Source organism: Peromyscus californicus, unplaced genomic scaffold (assembly GCF_007827085.1).
Source record: "Peromyscus californicus insignis strain IS unplaced genomic scaffold, ASM782708v3 Scaffold_21__1_contigs__length_65335640, whole genome shotgun sequence".
Taxonomy (NCBI): Eukaryota; Metazoa; Chordata; class Mammalia; order Rodentia; family Cricetidae; genus Peromyscus; species Peromyscus californicus.
The window spans coordinates 61,889,202-61,911,092 of record NW_026294514.1 but is presented as its reverse complement, the minus strand read 5'-3'; the positions used below and the strand labels follow the sequence as shown (position 1 = coordinate 61,911,092).

Sequence of the window (21,891 nt, the reverse complement as noted above, 5' to 3'; positions counted from 1 at the left end):
GAAACTGAGTCAAAAAAAATTCCCCCTCCTCCTCCTTTGAGACAGGGCCTCTCTATGTAGGCCTGGCTGTCCTGGAACTTGCTATGTAGATCAGGCTGGCATTGAACTCACAGATATCCGACTGCCTCTGCCTCCCAAGTGCTGGGATTAAAGGTGTGCACCCCTATGCTGGATTCTTTACTTCTTCTCAGTTAGCCTATCACATTAAAGAAAAAGTGACGTGTATGTGTGTGTGTGTGTGTGTTCATGTGAATGTGTATTTGAGTGAGTAGCTGAGAGTGTGAGTATGTGGTTGTGTGAATGAGTATATATATATATATATATATATATATATATATATATATATATATATATATATATATATATATGGATGTGTTTGTGAGTCTGTATAGTGTGTGTATGTGTGGAGAGAGAGAGAGAGAGAGAGAGAGAGAGAGAGAGAGAGAGAGAAAGAGACTACAGAACTAGTACCACGGTAGCTTCCCTTTTGTTAGCCTGGCTGCTGGATGGTATCCTCAGAGAACACCCAATTAGACCGACCCAAATTTTATGAATCACAGCTTGGTCCCCCAGTGGTGCTCTTAGATCTCCACTCTTCCATTTGTTAGCTGCCAGGAACCATGAGACTCACAGGACGCCCTGCCTGGATCCTTGGTGCAGGCTAAGGGCTGGCTGATGCTGCTGTTTCCTGGAAGGCCGGTCCAGGTGGCTCTGCCATTGGTGAAGACGGTGACAGGTCTGCTTGCTGTGAGCAGCTGGGCTGCAACAATACATTGGCCTTGGGTGGTCAGTGGAACTGTTAATCTTACTAAAGGAGGATGGCAGCTTGGGCCCCTTGGGCGGCGGCTGTGAGCAGTGACGGTTCAGGAATAAAGCATAGCCTGGGGCCCAGCCTGCCACAGAACATGGACAAACAACCTGGGCGTGACTGCCCACAGTCTGGGCACTGCTTTATCTAAGGGTAGAAAAGCACTCTGGGCCTGTCCCAGGAGGTGAAGTTGGGGCTGAGTGGCAAAGGGTGACAAGAAAGCCCCATTCCCGGGGATGTCAATGCCCATTCAGAGCAACACTGGGCACACAGGGAAGGAGGGGGTAGGGTGTTGGTGAGGGAGGCTCAGAACATGGGAAGGTGGTGACTCTCCATGGGTTATGGTCCCTACTGAAGAGATTCAGCGAGGCCATAAGGATCCTGGAAAGGGTGAGGGAGGTGTGTACTTGCTCTGGAGCGCGCGCGCGCGCACACACACACACACACACACACACACACACACACACACACCAGCTTCCCCTGCCAGGCTGTGAGAAGCAGCCATGTCTGTGTCTTCTGTAGTGTGTCCCCTGCCCCCAGCATAAATTTAGCTTTCTCTTTGTGTAACACAGCTTTGGCCCCCAGAGAAAGGAGATGCTGAGTCAGCACCACACCCCTCAGGACACCTGTGGACATGCTCAGAGCCCGCTTGCCTCGGGGAGCAGTGGGGGGGAGCGGGAAGGGGCATCAGGACTGGGGCCAGAGGCCAAGTGTGATGGTTAACATCATCAACCTGACAGGATCTAGAATTGCCTAGGAGACAAGTCTGTGGACACGTCTGTGACAAACTTCTAACTTGGGTTGATTGAACTGGAAGATCCACCCTAACATGGCCAGCATTACTCCAGGGGTTGGAGTCCTGGACTGAATAAAAGGGTGAGAAGCAGTCTGAACACCAGCATCCATCTTTCTCTGCCTCCTGACTGTGGCCAGCCGCCTTATTCTCCTGCCACCTTGCCTTCCCCACCATATGAACTTTTTCACACTGTGATCCAATTAAACTCTTTTGGTTGTCTTTTTGAGACAGGGTTTCTCTGAGTAGTTTTGGTGTCTGTCCTGGAACTCGCTCTGTAGACCAGGATGTCCTCAAACTCACAGAGATCCACCTGCCTCTGCCTCCTGAGTGCTGGGATTAAAGGTGTGCGCCACCACTGCCCGGCTAACTCTTCTTACATTGCTTTTAGTGGGTGTTTTATCACAGCAAGGAGACCCCCCCACACACACACACTAATGCAGTGTGGCTGCAGTCCTGCCCATGGGACTGCATGTGGCCTCGGGACTGGCTGGGTGTAGGTGAGGTACGGGGACTGCCCTGATTAAGCAGTTTCTGAACCAGAGGATCCCCTGACCATCACCCGGGGTTATGAGGAAGAGTCAGAGACACTTAGATAACGGGGAAGAAGCAGGGGAGGAGATGGAAGAACAGAGCCTTGACCGTAGACACTTGCGGTGGCTATTCTCGGTGGTCAACGTGACTACATCTGCAACGAACTAAAACCCAAATGGCTGGACACTGTGAGGGAATTTTTATTAATGAAAGTGGGAAGACCCACTTCTAAACTGGATCTTTGAGGTGGGAAGGAACCCCTTTAATCCAGATCTTTTGAAGTGGGAAGATCCACCTTTAATCTAGGCCACATCTGCTGGCAGCTACATAAAGGATATAACAGAAGAAAGCCGACGCTCTTTGCCTGCTGCTCTCGCTCCCAGCTAACAAGTCCATCCCTTCACTGGCATTAGAGCCTACTTCTTCGGGATTCCAGCAGACACTGAAGATCAGCTGAGACAGCCAGCCCTGTGGACTGAGCAGCCATTGGATTCTTGGACCTTCCATTGGTAGACAGTCACTGTTGGACTAGCTGGACCTGTGAACCATTCTAATAAATACTTATCCACTCTATAAGTTCTGTTTCCCTGGGGAACCCGACTAACGCACTTGTCCATGTCTGCTCCTACTCTCCCGCCTGTGAGATCTCTGTGTGTTCTGCTTTGTCAGCAGACTCAGGGCTGAGCCATTTCTCCATAGCTGTCTACTTTGACTGACGTCCTAAAACTCAGACTCTGTACTTCGTCTAGACTTGGATGTCAGGTTGGCTCCGCAAACTCCCTGAATCTTTGATGCTCAAATCTTCAGGGTTACCTTGGTGGCACTCAGCACCAGGGGCCTACCGACCAGGGACTGAAGACAGATGTCCTTTGCCTGCCCTTCCACCTCTCAGGGTCTGGGAAGTCCCTTCATATCCTCTCAGTGGAGGGTTGGACTCTCTCAGACAATGGATCATCTCAGGGGTCTGGGCTGAGTCCTCACAGAGTCCTACAAGGGAGAAGAGCCTGTGTTTCCTCATTGGCTATAGATCGAACCACATCCCTCTGTCTTAGGGTTTCTATTGCTGTGATAAAACACCATGACCAAAAACAACTTGGGAAGGAAAGGTTAATTCCACTTTCATTTCACAGCCCGTCATTAAAGGAAGTCAGGGCAGGAACTCAAGCAGGAACGTACAGGCAGAGGATTTCTTATGGTTGTGAGGCTGGAGGTCCAAGGTCAACATGCTGCTGCCGGGGAAGGGCCAAGGGCATGCACACATGCACCAGAGAAGAGAAGTCAGTCTGACTCATTCATAAGGCAGAATCCCCCTCCATTGATAATGAACCCATTTCCATCATAGCAACAGAGCCCTCAAGGCCTATCCCCCTTTAAAGCTCCTCTCAAGACTTTACCTTGGGGATTAAGTTTCTAGCCCCTGAACTTAGCTGCTCCAACACTGAAGCTCCAACCGTGGCTTTGCTGTTAGCCCATTTGCCTATGTCTGGAGGAGGATGCAGAACCACATGAGCCACAATGTCAGAGGCCTTGGGGGTGTCCTTAAGCTTTGGGGTTCCTTAGAGACTGTGGGAACCTTACCCATTGATACCATTATCTAGTCTCCATGTCTTTAGTATACCATCAGGGATTACAGTGGCCTCTGAAGACTGCCAAGGACCAGTCTGAGCTTCAGGTGCTGAGCACTCAGCTCCGCAGACACTCTGAGGACCTAAGTGTCAGGGCAGTGGCTCAGGTGAGTGGGCGTATAGGGACAATCCCACAGCCCCTCTCAGCAAGGTGTCATCAGAGCAGAGGGGTCCCTCTACTCCTGTGACATCTGCTTTCTTCTCTGGTCCTCAAAGCAGCCACATTGGGGGGCACACCCCACTTCGTCAGACATTCCTTGTCTCTAGGGTGATCTGACTGCAGAGTCAGAGCTTGTGATTGGCACATGCCACAGGCTTGAGAGTGTACATAGGGTCTGAAAAGCTGCCTCTAGCCAAGCAGAACCTCTGAGCAGGAGTAAGGTGTTAAGGTGAGTCCAGGCTCATGACTGAGGCCCGTGGCTGAAATCTTGTGGGCATGTGGAATGCCAACAGAGCTGGACCCACCAGAGGCACCGTTGACAGCTGCCTGGGTACAGTGCCTGACAGAGAGCGACAACAACTTCCCATACAGCCACTGTGTCGTGCAGGAGCTGAGATTCTGAGGTTCCCTGGTCCAGAACACAAACCCAACCCTCGAAAAGTGTCCCATGTCACAAAGCCACTGACGGGGTATCTGTAAGATGACCTGGCTAACAGAACAGCTTGCACAAGCTTTCGTGCTGTAGCGGGACCATGACAGCCTGGCTGTCAGAAGTGTGCAGACAGAAGCTGTGAGAAGCTTCTCACAAGCCAGGAGACGCAGAGAGGTAACGCGCCCACAGGGACGAGGAGCTGGAGCACTCGCACATGGCTGGGGTCGGGGAGCAAGGGCTGCGTTGTCCACAGACTTTAAGACGCCTCACCTGCAACCAGGAATTCCACATAGCGACCATGATGCCCTCATTCCTGAGACGAGCACATGTTCTATTTCTTATATAAGGGGATGGCTTTGATACGTAACAAATCCGAGCGCAACTGTTCGTCACCAGGGACCGGCTACACTATGGGACAGCCACACACTAAGCCCCATAAATCTGGGGTGCGAAGAATAGCTATGGAGAGATGTGATAAACAGTCTACCGTTTATCCAGCAACCCTGTCTCCCTCCCTCCTCTTTTTCTTCCACTTTCAGGAGAACAGGAGCACCTCAGGGACAGGGGTAAGAGGTACTTTATTTTTTTTTGAGATCTTATTTTTAGTTCATGTGTTATGAGTGTTTGCCTGAAAATATGTCTGTGCAACACCTGCCTGCAATGCTTGTGGAGGCCAGAAGAGGACGTCAGATGCCCTTGGACTGGAGCGGCATGTGGTTGTGAGCCATCACACAGGTGCTGGGAATTGAACCTGCATCCTCTGTAAGAGTGGCACTGTTCTTTGTTTGTTTGTTTTTCTGAGACAGGGTTTCTCTGTGTAGCTTTGGTGCCTGTCCTGGATCTCACTCTATAGACCAGGCTGGCCTTGAACTCACAGAGATCTGCCTCCCGAGTGCGCCACCACTGCCTGGTAAGTGGCACTGTTCTTAGCCGATGAGCCATCTCTCCAGCCCAGAGATATTTTTGCCATTTTGGGCTCTATATCAGGTGTGCAAACTATCACTTCTGCTTCTCTGCCGGAGCTGTCTTTGCTTGCTTTCTACAGCGAACAGACCAGAAATGTGATGTGTTAGGTGATAGCTACTGGTCACCTCAGAGCAAGGGACCACACTTTCTGTCCCTTGCTATTTACTTAGGACTTATTTGCAGTGTTGTTAGGGTTTTCTTGATTCAGGAATCTAATAAGATGTCACGGCTAAGAATACTTGCTGCTCTTGCAGAGGAATGGAATTCAGTTTCTAACATCCACATCTGGCAGCTCACAACTGCTTGTAACTTTAGGTCTGGCATAAACCCTCTTCTGTCCTCCAAGGTGCACACACACACACACAGACATACACACACTCGCACACGTACACCACATAATTAAAAAACAAGTCTTTAAAAAATCCAAATGAGTGGGGCAGTGGTGACGCATGCCTTTAATCCCAACACTTGGGAGGCGGAGGCAGAGGCAGGTGGATCTCTGTGAGTTTGAGGCCAGCCTGGTCTACAGAGTGAGTTCCAGGACAGACTCCAAAACTACACAGAGAAATCCTGTCTCAAAAAAAACCAAAAAACCAAAAAAACAAAAACAAAAACCAAATGATTCAATTGGGGTTGGAACATAACCTAATAATCATAATTTAAGTGTTTGTGGTACTAAGGATCCAACTCAATGCCTCTCATGTCCTAGGCAAGTGCTTTATCATTGAGCTACACATAGTCAATAATCCAAGTTTTTGTCCGCCATATAACAATATGAAGTAGTTTCCTTCTAAAATAGTTATAATTGTTTGTGGGGGTGGAGGTGGAAATGTCTGCTCTAAGGTATGAAAAAAAAGGTAAAATAATAAGTTACAAGTCTTATTTCAGTGCCTCAGCAGACTCAGACTGTGGCTGACTGGAGGGGCCCCTCCCATCTCCAGAAGAATGCGGCCCATTCCTGTCTGGGCACGCTGGGTCTTGCAGCCAATCCCACTGCCACAGCACTCCACCTGTACTTAAGTGTCTCTGCTCCTCTGGGGATGCTCAAAACACCACTACCTGGTCATGTCCCCAGGTCTGCCTAGCCTGCCCCCTAGATCAAAGAAGTCCCTTCGCAGAGACAGGGTCCTGAACAGAGTTGGGACACAGGTCACCACAGCCAAGGCAACAGCCCCAGGCACCTCTGGCTTCTTGGTTTCCCTCCATGACAAGTGGCAGGCGCGCACTGTCGAGCAGGTTGGGGTTTTGCTGGGTGGAGAGTCCCACCCTTCCTGTCCATTCCTCCTCCCTGATCCGTAGCCTCCTTCCATCCCTCCCTGCCACCTTCTAGCAAAGCTCCGGGCCCTCCCTGTTGAGACACCCTATACATTTTTTTCTTTTGAAGCTCAAGGACAGTTTTTGAGTTTAAAGGGCAACAAACTGTAAGTCTCCGAAGGTATTGTAAGAAAAAAGATGGAAGAAAAAAAGGGGGTTGGGAGGGGAGGGGGCGGAGCCACGCCATTTCAGTAATGTTAGCGTGAGGCTCGCCACACTGTAGACAGGAAGTTACATGGTGGCGAGGGGGCTATAAAAAATGAGGGAGAAAGCCCGCAGCACCAGGAGATGTACGTGGAGGCTCCAGGCAAAGAAAGTGGCAGAGAAGCAAAAGGCAGTTATGTCTTCTGAGTCAGGGCTCAGAATGATGGACAGACCCAGCTAAACCTCACAGCAGCTTGGAGCCACCTCCTCCAGACACCTTTTATACACGGCTTCCTCCTGGCCTTTTCATTTGAATCAGTTCTAATTTTTTTTTTTCAAACTGCCCTGCTTTTAAACAGTGACTCAAAAACCAAGGACTTCCGAGCAAGCTAGCAAATAAAATTCAATGGAGAAATCCTCCGGCAGTAGTGCTTCCTTCCCACCTGCAGCCTCTACTGCACACACCTTTGTTTTAGATCCTGATTCTTGTAGATGCAAGTCAGACTCAGGCTTACCCAAGGTTGTCATGGGGATGAAGGGGTCATGGACATTTGCCACTTCCATAGCTAAGGAACCAGGGGTGCTCTGGTTACATGCTGACTTGGTGGGACCCAGAGGCTGCCTGTCTTTCTTTTCAGCAATATGGACTGAAAAAGAGGTCTCGGGGCTGGAGAGATGGCGTAGCAGTTAATAGTGCTTACTAGGAAATTATGAGGACCTGAGCTGGAATCCCAGTATCCACGTAAAAACGCATCTTTGCTACTGATTCAAAAAATAAAACCTGAGCACTTCAGAGTCCATTGTCAAAATAGAAAGCACACATTAAGATCTTTAAAATCAATCTGTAAAGCCAGGCCTTAAACACTCAGAGCAGGACACATGGAAGCCTATGTGTGTGTGTGATTTGCTGCTGAATATAGCCAGTGCATATCAGCTTGGTCTCATTGATTTTTAAATATATCATTCTGATCCATGGGAAATTGCAAAAATGCATAAAAGAAGTATTTTCTTTTCTTTCTTCTTCTTCTTCTTCTTCTTCTTCTTCTTTTTTTTTTTTTTTTTTTGGTTTTTTGAGACAAGGTTTCTCTGTGTAGCTTTGGAGCCTGTCCTGGAACTTACTCTGTAGACCAGGCTGGCCTCGAACTCACAGAGATTCACCTGGCTCTGCCTCCCGAGTGCTGGGATTAAAGGCATGCGCCACCACCGCCTGGCTTGTATTTTCTTTTTTAAATTACATTTTACTAATTTGTGTGTGGGTTTGTGTATGTTGCACATGCGTGAGGCAGTCAGAGGATGGCTTTCGGAAGTTGGTCCTCTCCTTCTCCCACATGGATCCAGGGGATGGAACTCAGGTCCTCAGTCTTGGTAGCAATCACCTTTACCCGCTGAGCCGTCTCAGCGGTCAGTCCGCTATAGATGCGATGCTCTGCTCTTTGGAAAACAGTGTATGCTGTGACTGTTTACCTGCTTAATTCTTTAAAAACCTGCTTTTAACTATTTCTCTCTCTCTCTCTCTCTCTCTCTCTCTCTCTCTCTCTCTCTCTCTCTGAGTTGAGGACTATGCAAGTCCTCTACCACTGACCAGCACCCTGGCTGTTGAAAACACATTTTTAATTATCTGTAGCTCAAACTTACAATTTCTTCATCATTGAGCATTTAGGCTCCTCCCCCGACTCTTCTAATTTCTATGGGGCTAGATACCCTAATAAATAGACACTGTGCACACACCTGGTTATTTTATGATATAGAGTTCCAGACTGAGAAAGACTGCGAACCATGCAAATATATTCTTTCTTGGGCTTGGTACAAATATTACCATGTCCTTATCGACTGTGTTGGCAGTACTCACGTAAGTATTCTCCCAAACTAGGTTTTAAGTGTAAATAAAAAGGCTGGGGCTGGGGGTGTAGCTTAGGTGGCAGAGGGCTTGCCTGGCATGCATGAAGTCCTGGGTTTAACCCTCAGCATTCTGTAACTGCCTGGGGTGGTAGAAGCCTGTAACCCCAGCATCTAAGAAGTGGAGGCAGAAGGAAATGAAAGTCAAGTTCATCCTCTGTCATTCTGAAGTATGGAAGACAGAACGCTGATGCCGCATTGGTTTGGATGTTTTGATTATCAGTGAATTTGACTTCACTTCTTTCATTTACTTAGTGGACACTTGTAGTTCTTTTAAAAATTGTGTGTGTGTGTGTGTGTGTGTGTGTGTGTGTGTGTGTGTGTGTGTGTGTGTATGCACATGTGTGTAGGCACCCACAGAGGCCAGAGACACTAGGTGCCCCTGGAGCTGGAGTTACAGGCAGTTGTGAGCCATCTGATATGAATCCTGAGAACCAAACTCAGGTCCTCTGCAAGAGGAATGCCCACTCTTAACCTCTGAGCCATCTCTCCAGCCCCTGTTCTTCTATGTGAACAACTTGGACCATTTTTCTCTGAGTGGTTCATCTTATCATTGTTGATAGAGCTCCATAGCTGACTGGAATCTGAGTTCCCCAGCACGTATGAAAATAGGACATTTTTGCATTCATCTCACATCCATCCTTTGGTTTAAGACAGGGTCTCTCAATGGCCTGGAACTCCATTAGGCTAGCTTGACCGAGGGCTTCCAGGGATCCACTTGTCTCTGCCTCCCCTCTCACTGTTGCTGGTATGACGGCCACACCACCATGCCTGGCCTTTCACGTGGGGTCTGGGGACCCGAAGTCAGGTTCTCACACTTGAGAAGTAAGTATGCTACTCAATGAACCATCGCTCCAGGCCTCCACCATCATTTAATAGTAGAGCATGGGGCATTGTGAGTGCTCCCCAAATGCAGCTCAGGTACCCTGGTTCACAGGACCATCAATGTAGCATCCTCACCACTGTCAGTGAAATAGAGACACTGAAAAGCCAGCCCAGACTCACTACGTAACCATGGTTGGCCTTGAACTGGAGACTCTCTTGCCTCAGAATCCTGAATGCTGGGATTACAGATTTACAGATGTGCATTGCCACACCTGGCTCAATTTGAAGTTTCTACAACATTTACATTTTATTTTCTTGTTTTACTGTAACAGAGAGAGACTATGTAGTGAGGTTCTATGACTTGTGTAACTTCAATAGATACTAACAATAGACATAAATTTTCCTTTTTAAAATGAAAGTATTTGATATGTATGGGTATTTTGATTTCATGTATGTCTGTGCAATATGTGCATGCCTGATACCTGGGGACACCAGAAGATTGTGTTGGATCCCCTGGAATTGGGATTACTGATTGCTGTGCATTGCCATGCAGGTGCTAAGAACTGAACTCAGGTCCCCTAGAATGGGAAGCCAGTGCTCTTAACTGTTGAGCCGTTTTTGGTGGTATTTATGGTTCCTGGAAATAAACACCACTTCTCTTTAGAGCAGAAATAGGAGTCTCAGGTTGGGCAGATGACTCAGTTGGTAAAGGTCCTTGCTGCATAAGCCTGATGACCTGAGTTTGATCCCTGGACCCCTTATGGAGGTGAAAGGAAGAACTAACGCTACCAAGTTGTCCTTTGACCTCCATGTGACTCAGTGGCACGCACAGCCATACACATATTGCGTATGCACATCCACACAACAATAATAAATAAATTTGAAACTATGTTTTAAAGAAAAGGTCCATGAGTCTCCAGCAATCCTCCTGCCTCAGCCTCTTGAGTGTTGGGATTACAAGCACAAGTCACCACACTGGCTGTAAAGATTTTGAGTGAGGTGGCTTACATCCTCTTCCACCGCACTGTCTTTGGAGTATGATGAGTGTTGGACACAGACTACCCTATGATTCTTCTTCAGGCCCCTGTGTCCCTGCTGTCTCTCTCCTACAGTACAGCATGTGTGTGGCAACCTACTGGACCCTAAGGCCCCACTCCTCAGGGCTCCACTCCCTGAAGTGAGCCTCTCTCCCTCTTCAGACACCACCCAAATGACCAGGAAGGAACACATAAGCAGGCTGAAGATTTTCTAAAAGAGGAAGAGAGGATTTTCATGAAGGAAGACAGCTGTAGCAGGGGGAGAAGCCCAGGGACTAGGAAGGGGCACCTGCTTGATCTTGAACTTGGAAATTCTCATGATCCGTGCAGAGCAACAGCATGAGCCAGGAGAACCCTGCCATGGCTCGTGTCCCCCTGAGGCCCACACAAGGCCTGGCTCTCAGTTTGGGAGGTGCTTGGGGTAGAGAAGGTGCCCCCATGCATGAGTGCTGCTTTTCTCTTGGGAATAGGGAAGCTATTGGGGGATTCTGCGCCCTTTTCTCTCTTTGTACATGCTCGGTTGCCTTCGGCTTCCCACTGCGAGGTGAAGCAGCATGGGCCCCCATCAGATGCAGCTCATTTGAACCTCCTAGCTCCCAGAAGCTCAAGTGGAACACACATCTTTATCAATGACCCAGTCTCTGTACTAGTGTGGCAACAGAGGTCGATCCAGATAGTGGCGTTGTACGGATAAGCCAATGTCACACAGCTAAGTGGTGGCAGTGAAGAATCAAAAGGTCGGTGGGGGACAGTACAGGAGAGAGTAATCATTCTCTCACTTCCCCTATGCTACACTGCGGGGGAAAACATGAAAAATGTCAAAAGAATTGATATCCAGAATATATAAAAGCCAATCCCCGCCGGGCGGTGGTGGCACACGCCTTTAATCCCAGCACTCGGGAGGCAGAGCCAGGCGGATCTCTGTGAGTTCAAGGCCAGCCTGGTCTCCAAAGAGAGTTCCAGGAAAGGCACAAAGCTACACAGAGAAACCCTGTCTTGAAAAACCAAAAAAAAAAAAAAAAAAAAAAAAAAAAAGCCAATCCTTGATCAAGAACCTCAGTACAGAAGCCCACCAGAAAAGGAGGCAGTGAGGCTGGGGTACATGTAGTCAGTCGGTGGAATGTTTTTCTAGCATGTGTCCTGGGTTCCATCCTCAGTACCGGCTAAACACCGCACGTCAGCACATGCCTGAAATCCCTGTACTCAGAAGGTAGAGGCAAGAGGATCAAAAGTTTAAGGCTGGGGCTGGAAAGATGGCTCAGCAGTTAAGAGCACATACAGCTCCTGCAGAGGACCTGGGCTTGGGTCCCAGCACCAGAGTGGCAGCTCACAATCACCCCTAACTACAGTTCCATGGGATCTGACCACCTTATTCTGACACCTGAGGGCACAGGCACACATGAGGGACACAGACATACACACAAGCAAGACATGCATGTAAAATAAATATTTAGAAATAAATAAGATAAAATACTATTTTTAAAAAGTTCAAGGCTCTGATACCCAGTGAGTTTGAGGCCAGCCTGGGCTACGTGAAACCCTGTCTTGAAGAAGAAGAAGAGGAGGAGGAAAAAAGAAAAGAGGCAAAAATAAGATACCTAAACAAGACACACTCTTCATTCAATGGACTGGAAGTAGAGATATGGGTGATCACAGCCTCTCCCACAGTTGGTAACAGGGTAAAACTCCAGTATCTTTACCCCAACACTTGGAACCAGCAGAGTTTCTGACTTCAGATTTTCATTTTTGGGTTTGAGGATATTTGCATAGAAATGAGCAATGTTGGAAATGAGGCTTATTTAACTATGGAACTCATTTATGTTTATAAGCATTTTAGGCACACAGCTTAAAAAGTAATTTAAATTTAATTCGTGTGTGTGTGTGTGTGTGTGTGTGTGTGTGTGTGTGTGTGTCTGCAGAGGACAGAGTGTGTTGATCCTCTGGAGCTGGAGTTTACAGGTGATTATGAGCAGACCAGCATGGTGCAGGGAGCCAAACTCCAGGTCTTCAGGAGAACAGCGAATGCTCTTAACTGCTGAGCCAAATCTCCAGTTCCCTAAAAGTAACTTTACCTAAAATGTTTTCAAAGGTTTTACATGTGAAACGGTTCACTGGTGTAGAAATGTTGGCTTGTAGCATCATGTCTATGATCGAAGTTTCTGATTTTGGAGCATTTTAACTTTATGCTTTTCCACGTGGGGCTGCTCAGCCCACACTGCCTTTTGAATGCCCTGTGTTGGGATCTGATATGAGATACCTTTTCACTGCTGTGAGGTGCCCATGATCTTGCAAGAGTAAAAGGCTGTACCACACACATGCCACCCCTGCACTGTGTCCACAGAGCACCCTGGCCAGCCAGGGAGCACCGTCGACCCCTATGGTCCTCTATGCTCCTCCGTCCTTATTCAGGCCGCTTGTTGACTCTCATGTGGTTGGTCCCTTTCAATGCTGAAAAGCATGTGTGTGTGTGGATGCCGAGGGAATGGGCTGTTTTGAGACAGGGTTTCCACGTGCAGCCTGCAAGTCTGCCTTCCAGCTGGGAAGGGATCCCTGGCTTGCACTCTCATGCCCAGCAGAACAGAGGTGGTTTTCATAAAAACTCAGCTAAAAGCTGCGAGGGGCCCAGGGAAGGCGCTGGCATTGTCTGCTTTTGAAAAAATAATGAAAGCATGTTGGTGGGGCACTTGTGGAATTTTAACACATTTAGAAATAAGTGGCACCTTTACCCACCCGAAGGGCCTCTGACGGTATTTTCTGTGTCTGATAATGTGGTGGCTTGGTTTTCTAACCCACTAGAGAGTTCTCTAGTGTTCATTACCTTTATGACTGGGGCATGTGCAAGCGGCCCACTGTATTTACGCTATTTAGTTTTCTTTGCTTCCGTTTCTGTTTTAGTTTTTGAGGCAGGCTCTTGTGTAGCCCAGGCTGGCCTCTAATTGCCTATGTGGGTGAGGATGACTCTGAACTCACAATCTTTCTGCCTCTGGCCATGGTGTGCTGGAATCACAGACATGTGCCGCACGCCCAGTCCCAATTCTATGCCGTTTGTCCCCTTCCTGTGTTATACACAGATGACACGCTCCTCTGTGTTTAGGTCCACTTGTGCTGGAAAAGGTTTATATTGTGTTTCAAAGTTTTAAATATATGAATTGATCCCTAAGTTTCACTCAATGACAACAACCACCTAAATAAGGTCTTGATGTGGTCCCATGCTAGGTAGGATGTCAAAGTTTAAATATATTTCTACTTGATTCTGCCAGACAGGACACACACACATGAACCCGAGGCGGTCCTTCAAAACTGCTTCCTCCCCCAGTAGCAGAGCCTGAATTGAACTGGGTGACGCAGGCAGAAACTAGACTCTGTTTTGGTCATTATGGTCATTTGCCCCCCCCCAAACACATACACACACACACACACACACACACACACACACACACACACACACACGCACACACGCACACACGCACACACGCACACACACACACTTGACCACTCTTTCTCCCATGACCATCCTCTCCTCTCTACTATACTTTCCTGGTACTTACAAGATCAAGATCATTGCTCAACAAAAACAAACACTTGTTACATGTTTCTGTTGCTGATAATTTCCCATGGATTATTTCTCACTGCTAGAAACCAATCATTGTGCCGCTTACTGGGCACCTCAAGGAGAGTGTCCAGGACCTTCACACAAAAGGTCTCTTGGATCCTCATCCATCCAGAATCCACACGGCCCCTAAATGTGAGAAGAAGCACAAATGACCCTGTCACCTGCAGAGGACTGCAGTCATTTCACAGTTCTGTACCACCGAGGGCTTCAGTGTCACCAGAGCAGAAAGACATTCACCCTGTCTAACCAAAATAAATAAATTAATTAATTAATTAAAAAAAATCAATGCTTCTAACACTCAGCATGAGTGCTGAGTCAGGCCAGAAAGTGCCTGAGGTTTGTGACCTGTGAAATGTCTCTTTCCCTATCTGTGTTCGACAGACATGTCCAGCCCTGGCCCACCTGGAACCTGCATTACCTCCTGCAGCTTGACCTCCTCAGGCTGAAGGATGTCCAGCACACCGCTGCTTTGGATCTCAGGAAGGTCTTGCCAGAGGTTGAACCTGGAGTGGGGGTTGCTGAGCAGGCAGATCTGAGGCAGAGCTCTCCTCTCAGGTGGACTGGCCAGTTCCTCCTCTTCCTCTTCCTCTTCCTCCTCTGGGGTGTCTTCCCCAGCCTGGGACCCATCCGAGTTGCTTTGTATTTCTGCATCCTGTTGCCTCCGGGTTTCGATTTCTTGGAGAGTTGATTTATCTCTATACTCTTGGTACAGGAGCCCTGAAATCAAAGAATTACAACATAGACAAGCACAGGAGGTCGGGTGAGGACCCCTTCGAAGCCCCATGCATACACAGAGAAAGCCAGTACGCCCCAGGCCTCAGCAGCAGGCTCTGGCCCCGCAGAAGAGACCACCCATCGCCTTCATTGCTGGGGAAGATCAGCATGTGTAAGTTTCCTCTGACAAGTAAAGAAATCCCTGAGTAGATTCAAAATGGCTTTTCCCACGCACACTGGAAAAAACAAGAATGCAGACCTTGATGTGTTAATAGGCACGCATGCAAAATTGATGGAAATGGCCCAATTATGCTTCAATCTCCCCCTAGGGTCCTTTCCCCAGCTTTCAATGTTTCAATATTAAAACCTAAGTCCGTCCATCCCTGCGCCGGGAGTGGTTCTGAGTTTTCATGTTGAATCAGTGTCTCGTCAAATGAGCCCAAAGGAAACTGTTTTGTCTGCCTCTCCTTGGTATTCCCTGACCAATTGCATTTAAAAAACCAATGTGACCCAAATCTCAGGGGGCAGACTAGGGGTTCTCATGGATCAGTGTAAACTCAGCACATCACAGAAAAGAAACAAGAAAAAATAGTGGGGATATTCTGGCTGTAGAACAGAGTGACAGTCCCTCCACCCAGGCTGGCAGGGACAAGGGTGTGAGATACTGCCTGCCAAGAGACGGTAGAAGGGGGTTACCCCAAGAGTCTTGTGGGTCATGCTATAGAGGTAGAACTCTGCCCTAAGGGCCTGTGTAGACCCCAGATAGGCATGCTCACGTGTCTGTGGGCATGTCAGGGAGGAGAGGGCCCACGGCTTTTCCCAGGACTATAAGGACAAGGTCATCAATGAAGTGGAGGCAGGGCAGAGCCAAGGCCCTAACCATGGCATGGTTACAAGGTAGAAGATGAGCCCTGGCAGCTAGCTGGCACTGGATCGCCAATAACATTCAGGTAACCAGTTTGGCAAGAGGTCTGATGGCTCCATTGGTGGAGGCAGGGAGCAGAGGGCTGGGGTAACAGAGATGCAAGGATACTTGGGGTGCCAGGGGAGTCCCGTCAGGCAGCTGGATACTCTGGCACAGAGTTTGAAGTTCTGGGAAAGGTACTTTCCTCATGCAAGATCCAGTTAGGTTAAGTGGGACCCTTGCAAAGTCCTTACTGGGGCAGCAGCACAGACATGAGCCGCCATTTCCTCTGCATGTGGCTCGGAATTACGTCTAACCAGTAGGAAGGAAGAAGAGAGAACTAGATCGCCGAGGAAACCCTGACAGCAGAGGGATAAACTGTTCACTGGCAGGGGTGAGTCTGGCATAAATCCATTCTGTGAATTAAATTACTTGCTTCCAACACTTGGTGACTCTGTGACTCCACATTATGAAGCCTTTACAACAAGGCAGGACAGCCCTGATTTCAGAGGACTGAGATCCTGTGTTTTTACAGGTCTCCGATTTGCAGAATTCAACATGGAGTTCATTGGCCAAAGGGATGCTAATGAGCATCAAAATCCATGCTAAACTCCACCTACGTTATGCTCTTCTCCAAGGATGGTCTAATGTCACCTCAGAAACCAGGTCAACATACACACAACATATATACATGGGTGCTAGTTTGTGACCATTGGAGCAACATGTGTGTGCATATATGTGGAGGGCATACATCATTCTTCAGGTGCTGGACACCTTGGGTTTTTTCTTTTGAGACAGGGTTTCTTAATGGCCTGGGGTTCACCAAGAAAGTTAGGTTAGCTAGCCAGTGAACCCCAGGGGTACTCCTTATCTGCCTCCTCAACGCTAGGATTACAAATTGTGCTGGCATGCCTGACTTTTATGGGTTCTGGAGGTCTAACCCAAGTCTTCGTACTTGTATAGCCAGCATTTTGCTGCCTCCCCAATTCTCCACACTAATTATCACCCAGAGATTCTGACCATGTTTGCTGGGGCTTCCTCCAGACAACTTAGCAGTGCTTAGTCATGGTTGAACACCTTTTAAAATCACCATTTCTGAGCTTCCTGAAAGCATCTAACTTAGCACGTTTTAAAGGCTCAAAAACACATCTTATGCCACAGCCAGCAAACTGCAGGCAAGTACTACCCCAGACTTCTCAGAGGCCCATGTGCTGACGGGAGGCAAAAATACCAGCACTGTGGGTAGCTGTGTTGAAAATGGTATTTCTGAAAGTACTTCACAGTGGATGCCGCCTCTCCCTGTCCCCTCCCACTGCTGCTGCTTTCCACTGGAGAGGGGAGGGCTGGTCTGGACATTCTGTGCTCAGGAAAGTGGGCGGGGACTGATGGAGGCTCTCACCTCCATCACCAGTGGTAGTGGGTCTCAGTACCTGCGTATGACACTACCGGGGGACCGAGGTGTCTGCTGTCTGAACGCTGATGCTCCCCCCCCCCCCCCCACACACACACATCAATTCCTATGCTGGGATCTAGAGCCCCCTGTAATAGTGTTAGGAAGAAGGGTCTTGGGGGAAGTGGGTCCCATAGGTGGAATTTATCCAAGGGGCTGGAGGGTGCTGCACTGTTCCTCTGCCATGTGGGACTCTTAGATGATCCAGGAAGCAGAGAGAGCAGCCTTAGCCAGACACAGCTCTGCTGGGGGCCGGGGTGACTGACTTGTAGCAGAACTCTGAGGGGACAATCTCTAAAACATAAATTACTTAATGTTAAGATTTGGATGTAGCATTTTCCCCAAAGGTTCATGTGCCCATCTGATTGGTCTCCATTGTAGCAATGGTGAAGGGTAGCCCCACAGAAGGTAATTAAGTGGCACAGGCATCTCCTCTGAAAGGTTCCAGCAGAGCTTTAGATCAAGAGCAGGTTATTCTAAAATGAAACCTCTCTAGCTTCCCTCTCATAGCCTTGCCTTGTTACCATTCCTGTGTGTGGAATGGCCCTCACCAGGGCCAACAGTCACTGGTGCCCTGCTCTTACACTAATAAAAATGTGAGCTAAAGAACCACCTTTTTGTATAAAGGTCCCAGCCTCAGGCATTTTGTCACAGCGACACAAAATACAGCAAGACATTCAATCTAAGGTATGAGACAGGAAAGGGGGATATCTTTAGGAGTCTCTTAAAATGGTGTCTGTGGTTCTGTGAATAAGAATGGCCCCCATAGGCTCATATATTTGAATGCTTGGTTACCAGTTGGTGGACTGTTGAAAAGGATTAGAAGGTGTGGCTTTACTGGAGGAGGTGTGTCCTTGTTGGAGAAGGTATGTGTGTGTGTGGGGGGGGGGGGTGTGAGTTTTGAGGTTTCAAAAGTCCATGCCAGGCCCGGTATCTCTCTCCTCTCTCTGCCTACTGCCTGCCTGCCTGCCTGTGGATCAGGATGCAGCTCTCAGCTACTTCCCAGTTCCATGCCATGCTCCCCGCCATGATGATAATGGACCTCTGAAACTCTAGGGAAGCCCCAATTAAATGCTTTCTTTTGTAAGGGTTGCCTTGGTCGTGGTGTCTCTTCACAGCAACAGAACACAAACTAAGATAGTATCCATCCCCAGTAGACATGTGAAGACAAACCGCCCTTCCTGCCTTTACAGACCTCAGCTTGAGGGTGTGGTTCCTGGAGCGATAACTGCCACCTCCTAACACAAAACCCAAATAAAGTAGGGAGTGTAGAAAACATAGCTGGGTGACTGGTAGGTGAAGGAACCCACTCTTGAACCTTTTACCTCTCCACTCAAACAAGACGGGCCACCTCCATTGCCGAAGACCTTTTGCTTCTGGATAGTGTTATTTCCAACCAACACTCAACACAAGCCATGTTAGAACTTATCAAAGGGTTCCACACTCTCTCCTGCCCCCCCAGGGGCACTCCAGCTTTCATCCTCCCAGGGTTACCATGATTACAATCGTCTAACATAATTTTTCATAATCTTTTGTTTTTATCTTAAATTGTCTTAAATCCAATTTCCATATAAATGGAACAGATTTACCGGTGCACCTTCTGTTCTCACCGTACTGTTACTGTCGCATGGTTTGGTTTGTTTTCCTATCTGTACCACCAGTAAGCCCCCTGGGCTGTTAACTCTCCCTGTCAAAGCTCACGCTTATGTGATCTGCAGGCAGAGCACAAAGGTTTTGCTCCCGATTCTTACTGAAATGATCTGTACTGGCTTGGCCATGTTCTGTTAGAGGGGGAGTCCCCGGTTCCTCTGACCACAGTACCCTGCCCCATCCCACCCTTCAAAAATCTGTCTTCCCGAAGAGAAAGCATTTTTTCTTTGAATCTTCCAAGCCTACTTGTAAAGGGCAAGCTACTCACTTATTATTTAACAAGCAGTGTCTACGTGCCAAGCACCAAGTTAGGTGCCAGAGACATCGCACACACACACTCACATCCCCAGCATCCTCAGCCTGACTGGTAGAGAACCACAGAGACAAAACCAGAGTTGATGCTCAGCGGCAATCTCCTAGCCTCCTGCTCCCTCCCCCCAGGGCCCTGGCAGGAAGATCTGAGCTCAAAAGAGTAAGTAGCCTTCCTAAGAAGTCTTCCTACAGCTGGGTTTGTCCCGCTTCCTCCCTGGAGACACTGTGTCCCTCACAGGGTTTGGCAATGGAAGATAATTACATATTAAATACATAGGAAATAACTATATTCAAAATATAAAATTTATATTTAAGAGAATAGACTGTTGATGGCTCCAGTGACATCCCAGAATATTTTCAAAGCAGCTAGCTAGCATCATTTTCTGATTAACAAGAGCTGTTCACAGGTGATCCTGGTGGTAACAGATGTGGTTCAATGTCAGCAGCACTTTTTTCAATTGCGACACCTCAGTCCTCTGAGGACTCATAGGGCTTCCTCCCAGCTCTGGAGGAGTAAGACTCCCCAAGTGCTGTTCCCTTGGGTCCATCCTGGGCAACCTTTTGGAAAGAGTCTCTTCGTCTTCTGAATCCGGTGGCATTCCTGCCTCTCTCATTTCCACTCATGCAAAGAGGGCACAGCCAGCCTGGTTCTTCCCAGAGTGCCTGAGTACAGCTTCAACTTCTGGCTACCTTCCAGGTCCTCTCAGGACCTCCCTGATGAAGCCAAGAAAGGCTCCATCCTCTCTCCAGCCAGGCTACTCCCTTCCCCGTCTCGGGGCAGAAGTGACCAGAAACAGCATTTTCTACAGGAAAGGGCTGGACCAAGAGTGTTCTCCAAGAGACATCAGGATCAAAACTCGCTGCTACAGCCCAGCGTTGCCTTCACGAGGTCCAGGTTAGCCTGGGCTACAAGTAAATTCCAGGCCAGCCAGGGCTGCAGTGTGAGCCTCAGTCTCACAAAACCCCCACAATTCCGGGCTAAATTAACCCAGTCGTGCAGCACTAATAAAACACGGCAGTTCTGCCTAGGAAACCATTAGAACCACTCATGTCAAAAGCCGCCTGCCAGCCCAGTAGCTAGGCTCTCCCCACCTCCCCAGAGTCCACCAGACTCGCATGGCCCAAATGAGCCGCTCCCCACCCGGGACTCACCTATTTGTTCAATAAGGTTTCTCCAGGAGTCGGCGGGAATGGGATGAATCATCTGCAGGGCCTCGGTGAGCGTAGTGGGGCTGTCGGTGAGGGCCGGGCACTCCTCGGGCGTGGTCCCATTTCCAGGGGTGGAAGATGACTCGCTGTAAGAGAGGGAGGAGAAAGAGGGCCGTTTATTTTCAAGCAACGACACACCTTGGCTAGATCGCAAGAGGCAACTCTCCGTCGGCACAAGCGGCTACTGGCCAGGGGTACTGCCCTGCGCGCGTTCAAACCGAGGGGGCCACAGTGGCCGCCACGTGTCCGGGCCGGGCGAGCCCTACAAACCCTTTTTGTCACCATACCAGGGTGCGACGGGGTGATTCACTCCTACACCATTCCGCCCAAACCTTCATGTTTTTCGAGCTCGCGGGCAGGCGTCGGAAACTTGGCGTACCCTGGCCGCTCTGCAGCGTGGAAGGCGCCCCAACGGGTCCTGCCAGCTCGCTGCCACCCTACGCCCTTAGCTGTCGCGGGCCCCCTGGCCCCACTGGGGGCTCTGATCCTCCAGTCCCAGAGACTCAGGGCGCAGAGAGGGGCGCAGGGCAGGATACGCGCGCTCTGGGTGTTTAGGGAGAGGGTGCAGGAGGCCATCCCACGCAGGGACTGGGTGCTAGTAACCTGGACCGGGACGCACGGCTCTCGGGATTGGGGGGAGCGGGATGCAGGTCCGACGGGTTAGAGTTAGTAAGGGGCAGCAGGAACCCGGGGGTCAGGGACCCGGATAGGCCGCAGGGGTCCGTGAAAATCTCCCGGGGCGCGAGTGGGAGGAAGTAGGTGGGGACGGCGTGCCGGGGGCCGGGATGCCACCGGTCCTCACCTGCCGGGCAGGTGTCCCGCCGCCGAGTCGCGCGTGTCGCTCTCCGAGGTGGAGCTGTCGTGGTCCACGGCGCAGGCGGCGCTGAAGGCTGCAGCCAGCAGCTCCATGGGGTCGGGCGACCCGGCAGGCGCAGGGGCGGGCGTGGGGCCCAGGGCCCGGCCGGGGGCAACGCGCGGACTCCGAAGAGAGGTCGCAGCGCGCGCGGCTGGAGCCGGAGCTGCAGCCGCCGCCGCCGCCGCCACTGTCGAGCGCTCCCGCGGACGAGAGCGCGCCTGGAGGCTCCCGGGGTTGCCACGGCAACGGGGGAGGCGGGCCGGGCGCGCGCGGCGGGGGCGAGGCCAGCGGCGGCGGGGTGGGGGCGCTGGGGCTCGGTGCACCCGGACCAGGGGGCGGTGACTCCCCACATGGACCGCAGCCCCGCGGTGCCTGCCTCCCCCGCGGCCGCTGGGTGCCGAGAGACGCGGGGACAGAGAGACTGCGAGCTGCCTCCGCCAGTCTCCCCCTGCTGCCGGCGGGTCGGTTGCGGCAGCTCCGCCCTGGGTTCCTGGAAGGCGCGGGCAAGGCGACCCTTGGTCCCATCCCTAGATCTGTGCCTTGCCCACAGCGGGGACCCTTGGCAGTTCCCATACAGCTGAGTCTCTTGAATCATGTCTCTGTCACTCGGTCTAGTTGGAGGAGAAACAGCGGTGCCCCCTGCACGCA

At 49.9% G+C, this 21,891-nt stretch overlaps 1 protein-coding gene across 1 annotated transcript in view; it reads right to left on the bottom strand.

Annotated features, from left to right (window-relative positions):
- Ngef (neuronal guanine nucleotide exchange factor) overlaps positions 1–21,440 on the bottom strand; it is a 37,732-nt gene extending 16,292 nt beyond the window's left edge. Inside the window, 3 exon segments of the mRNA XM_052750501.1 lie at positions 14,567–14,865; positions 20,331–20,473; positions 21,190–21,440. Of these exon segments, the coding sequence (XP_052606461.1) occupies positions 14,567–14,865; positions 20,331–20,473; positions 21,190–21,296 (549 nt within the window). The 5' untranslated portion in view covers positions 21,297–21,440.
- Between the last annotated feature and the right edge of the window lie 451 nt (positions 21,441–21,891).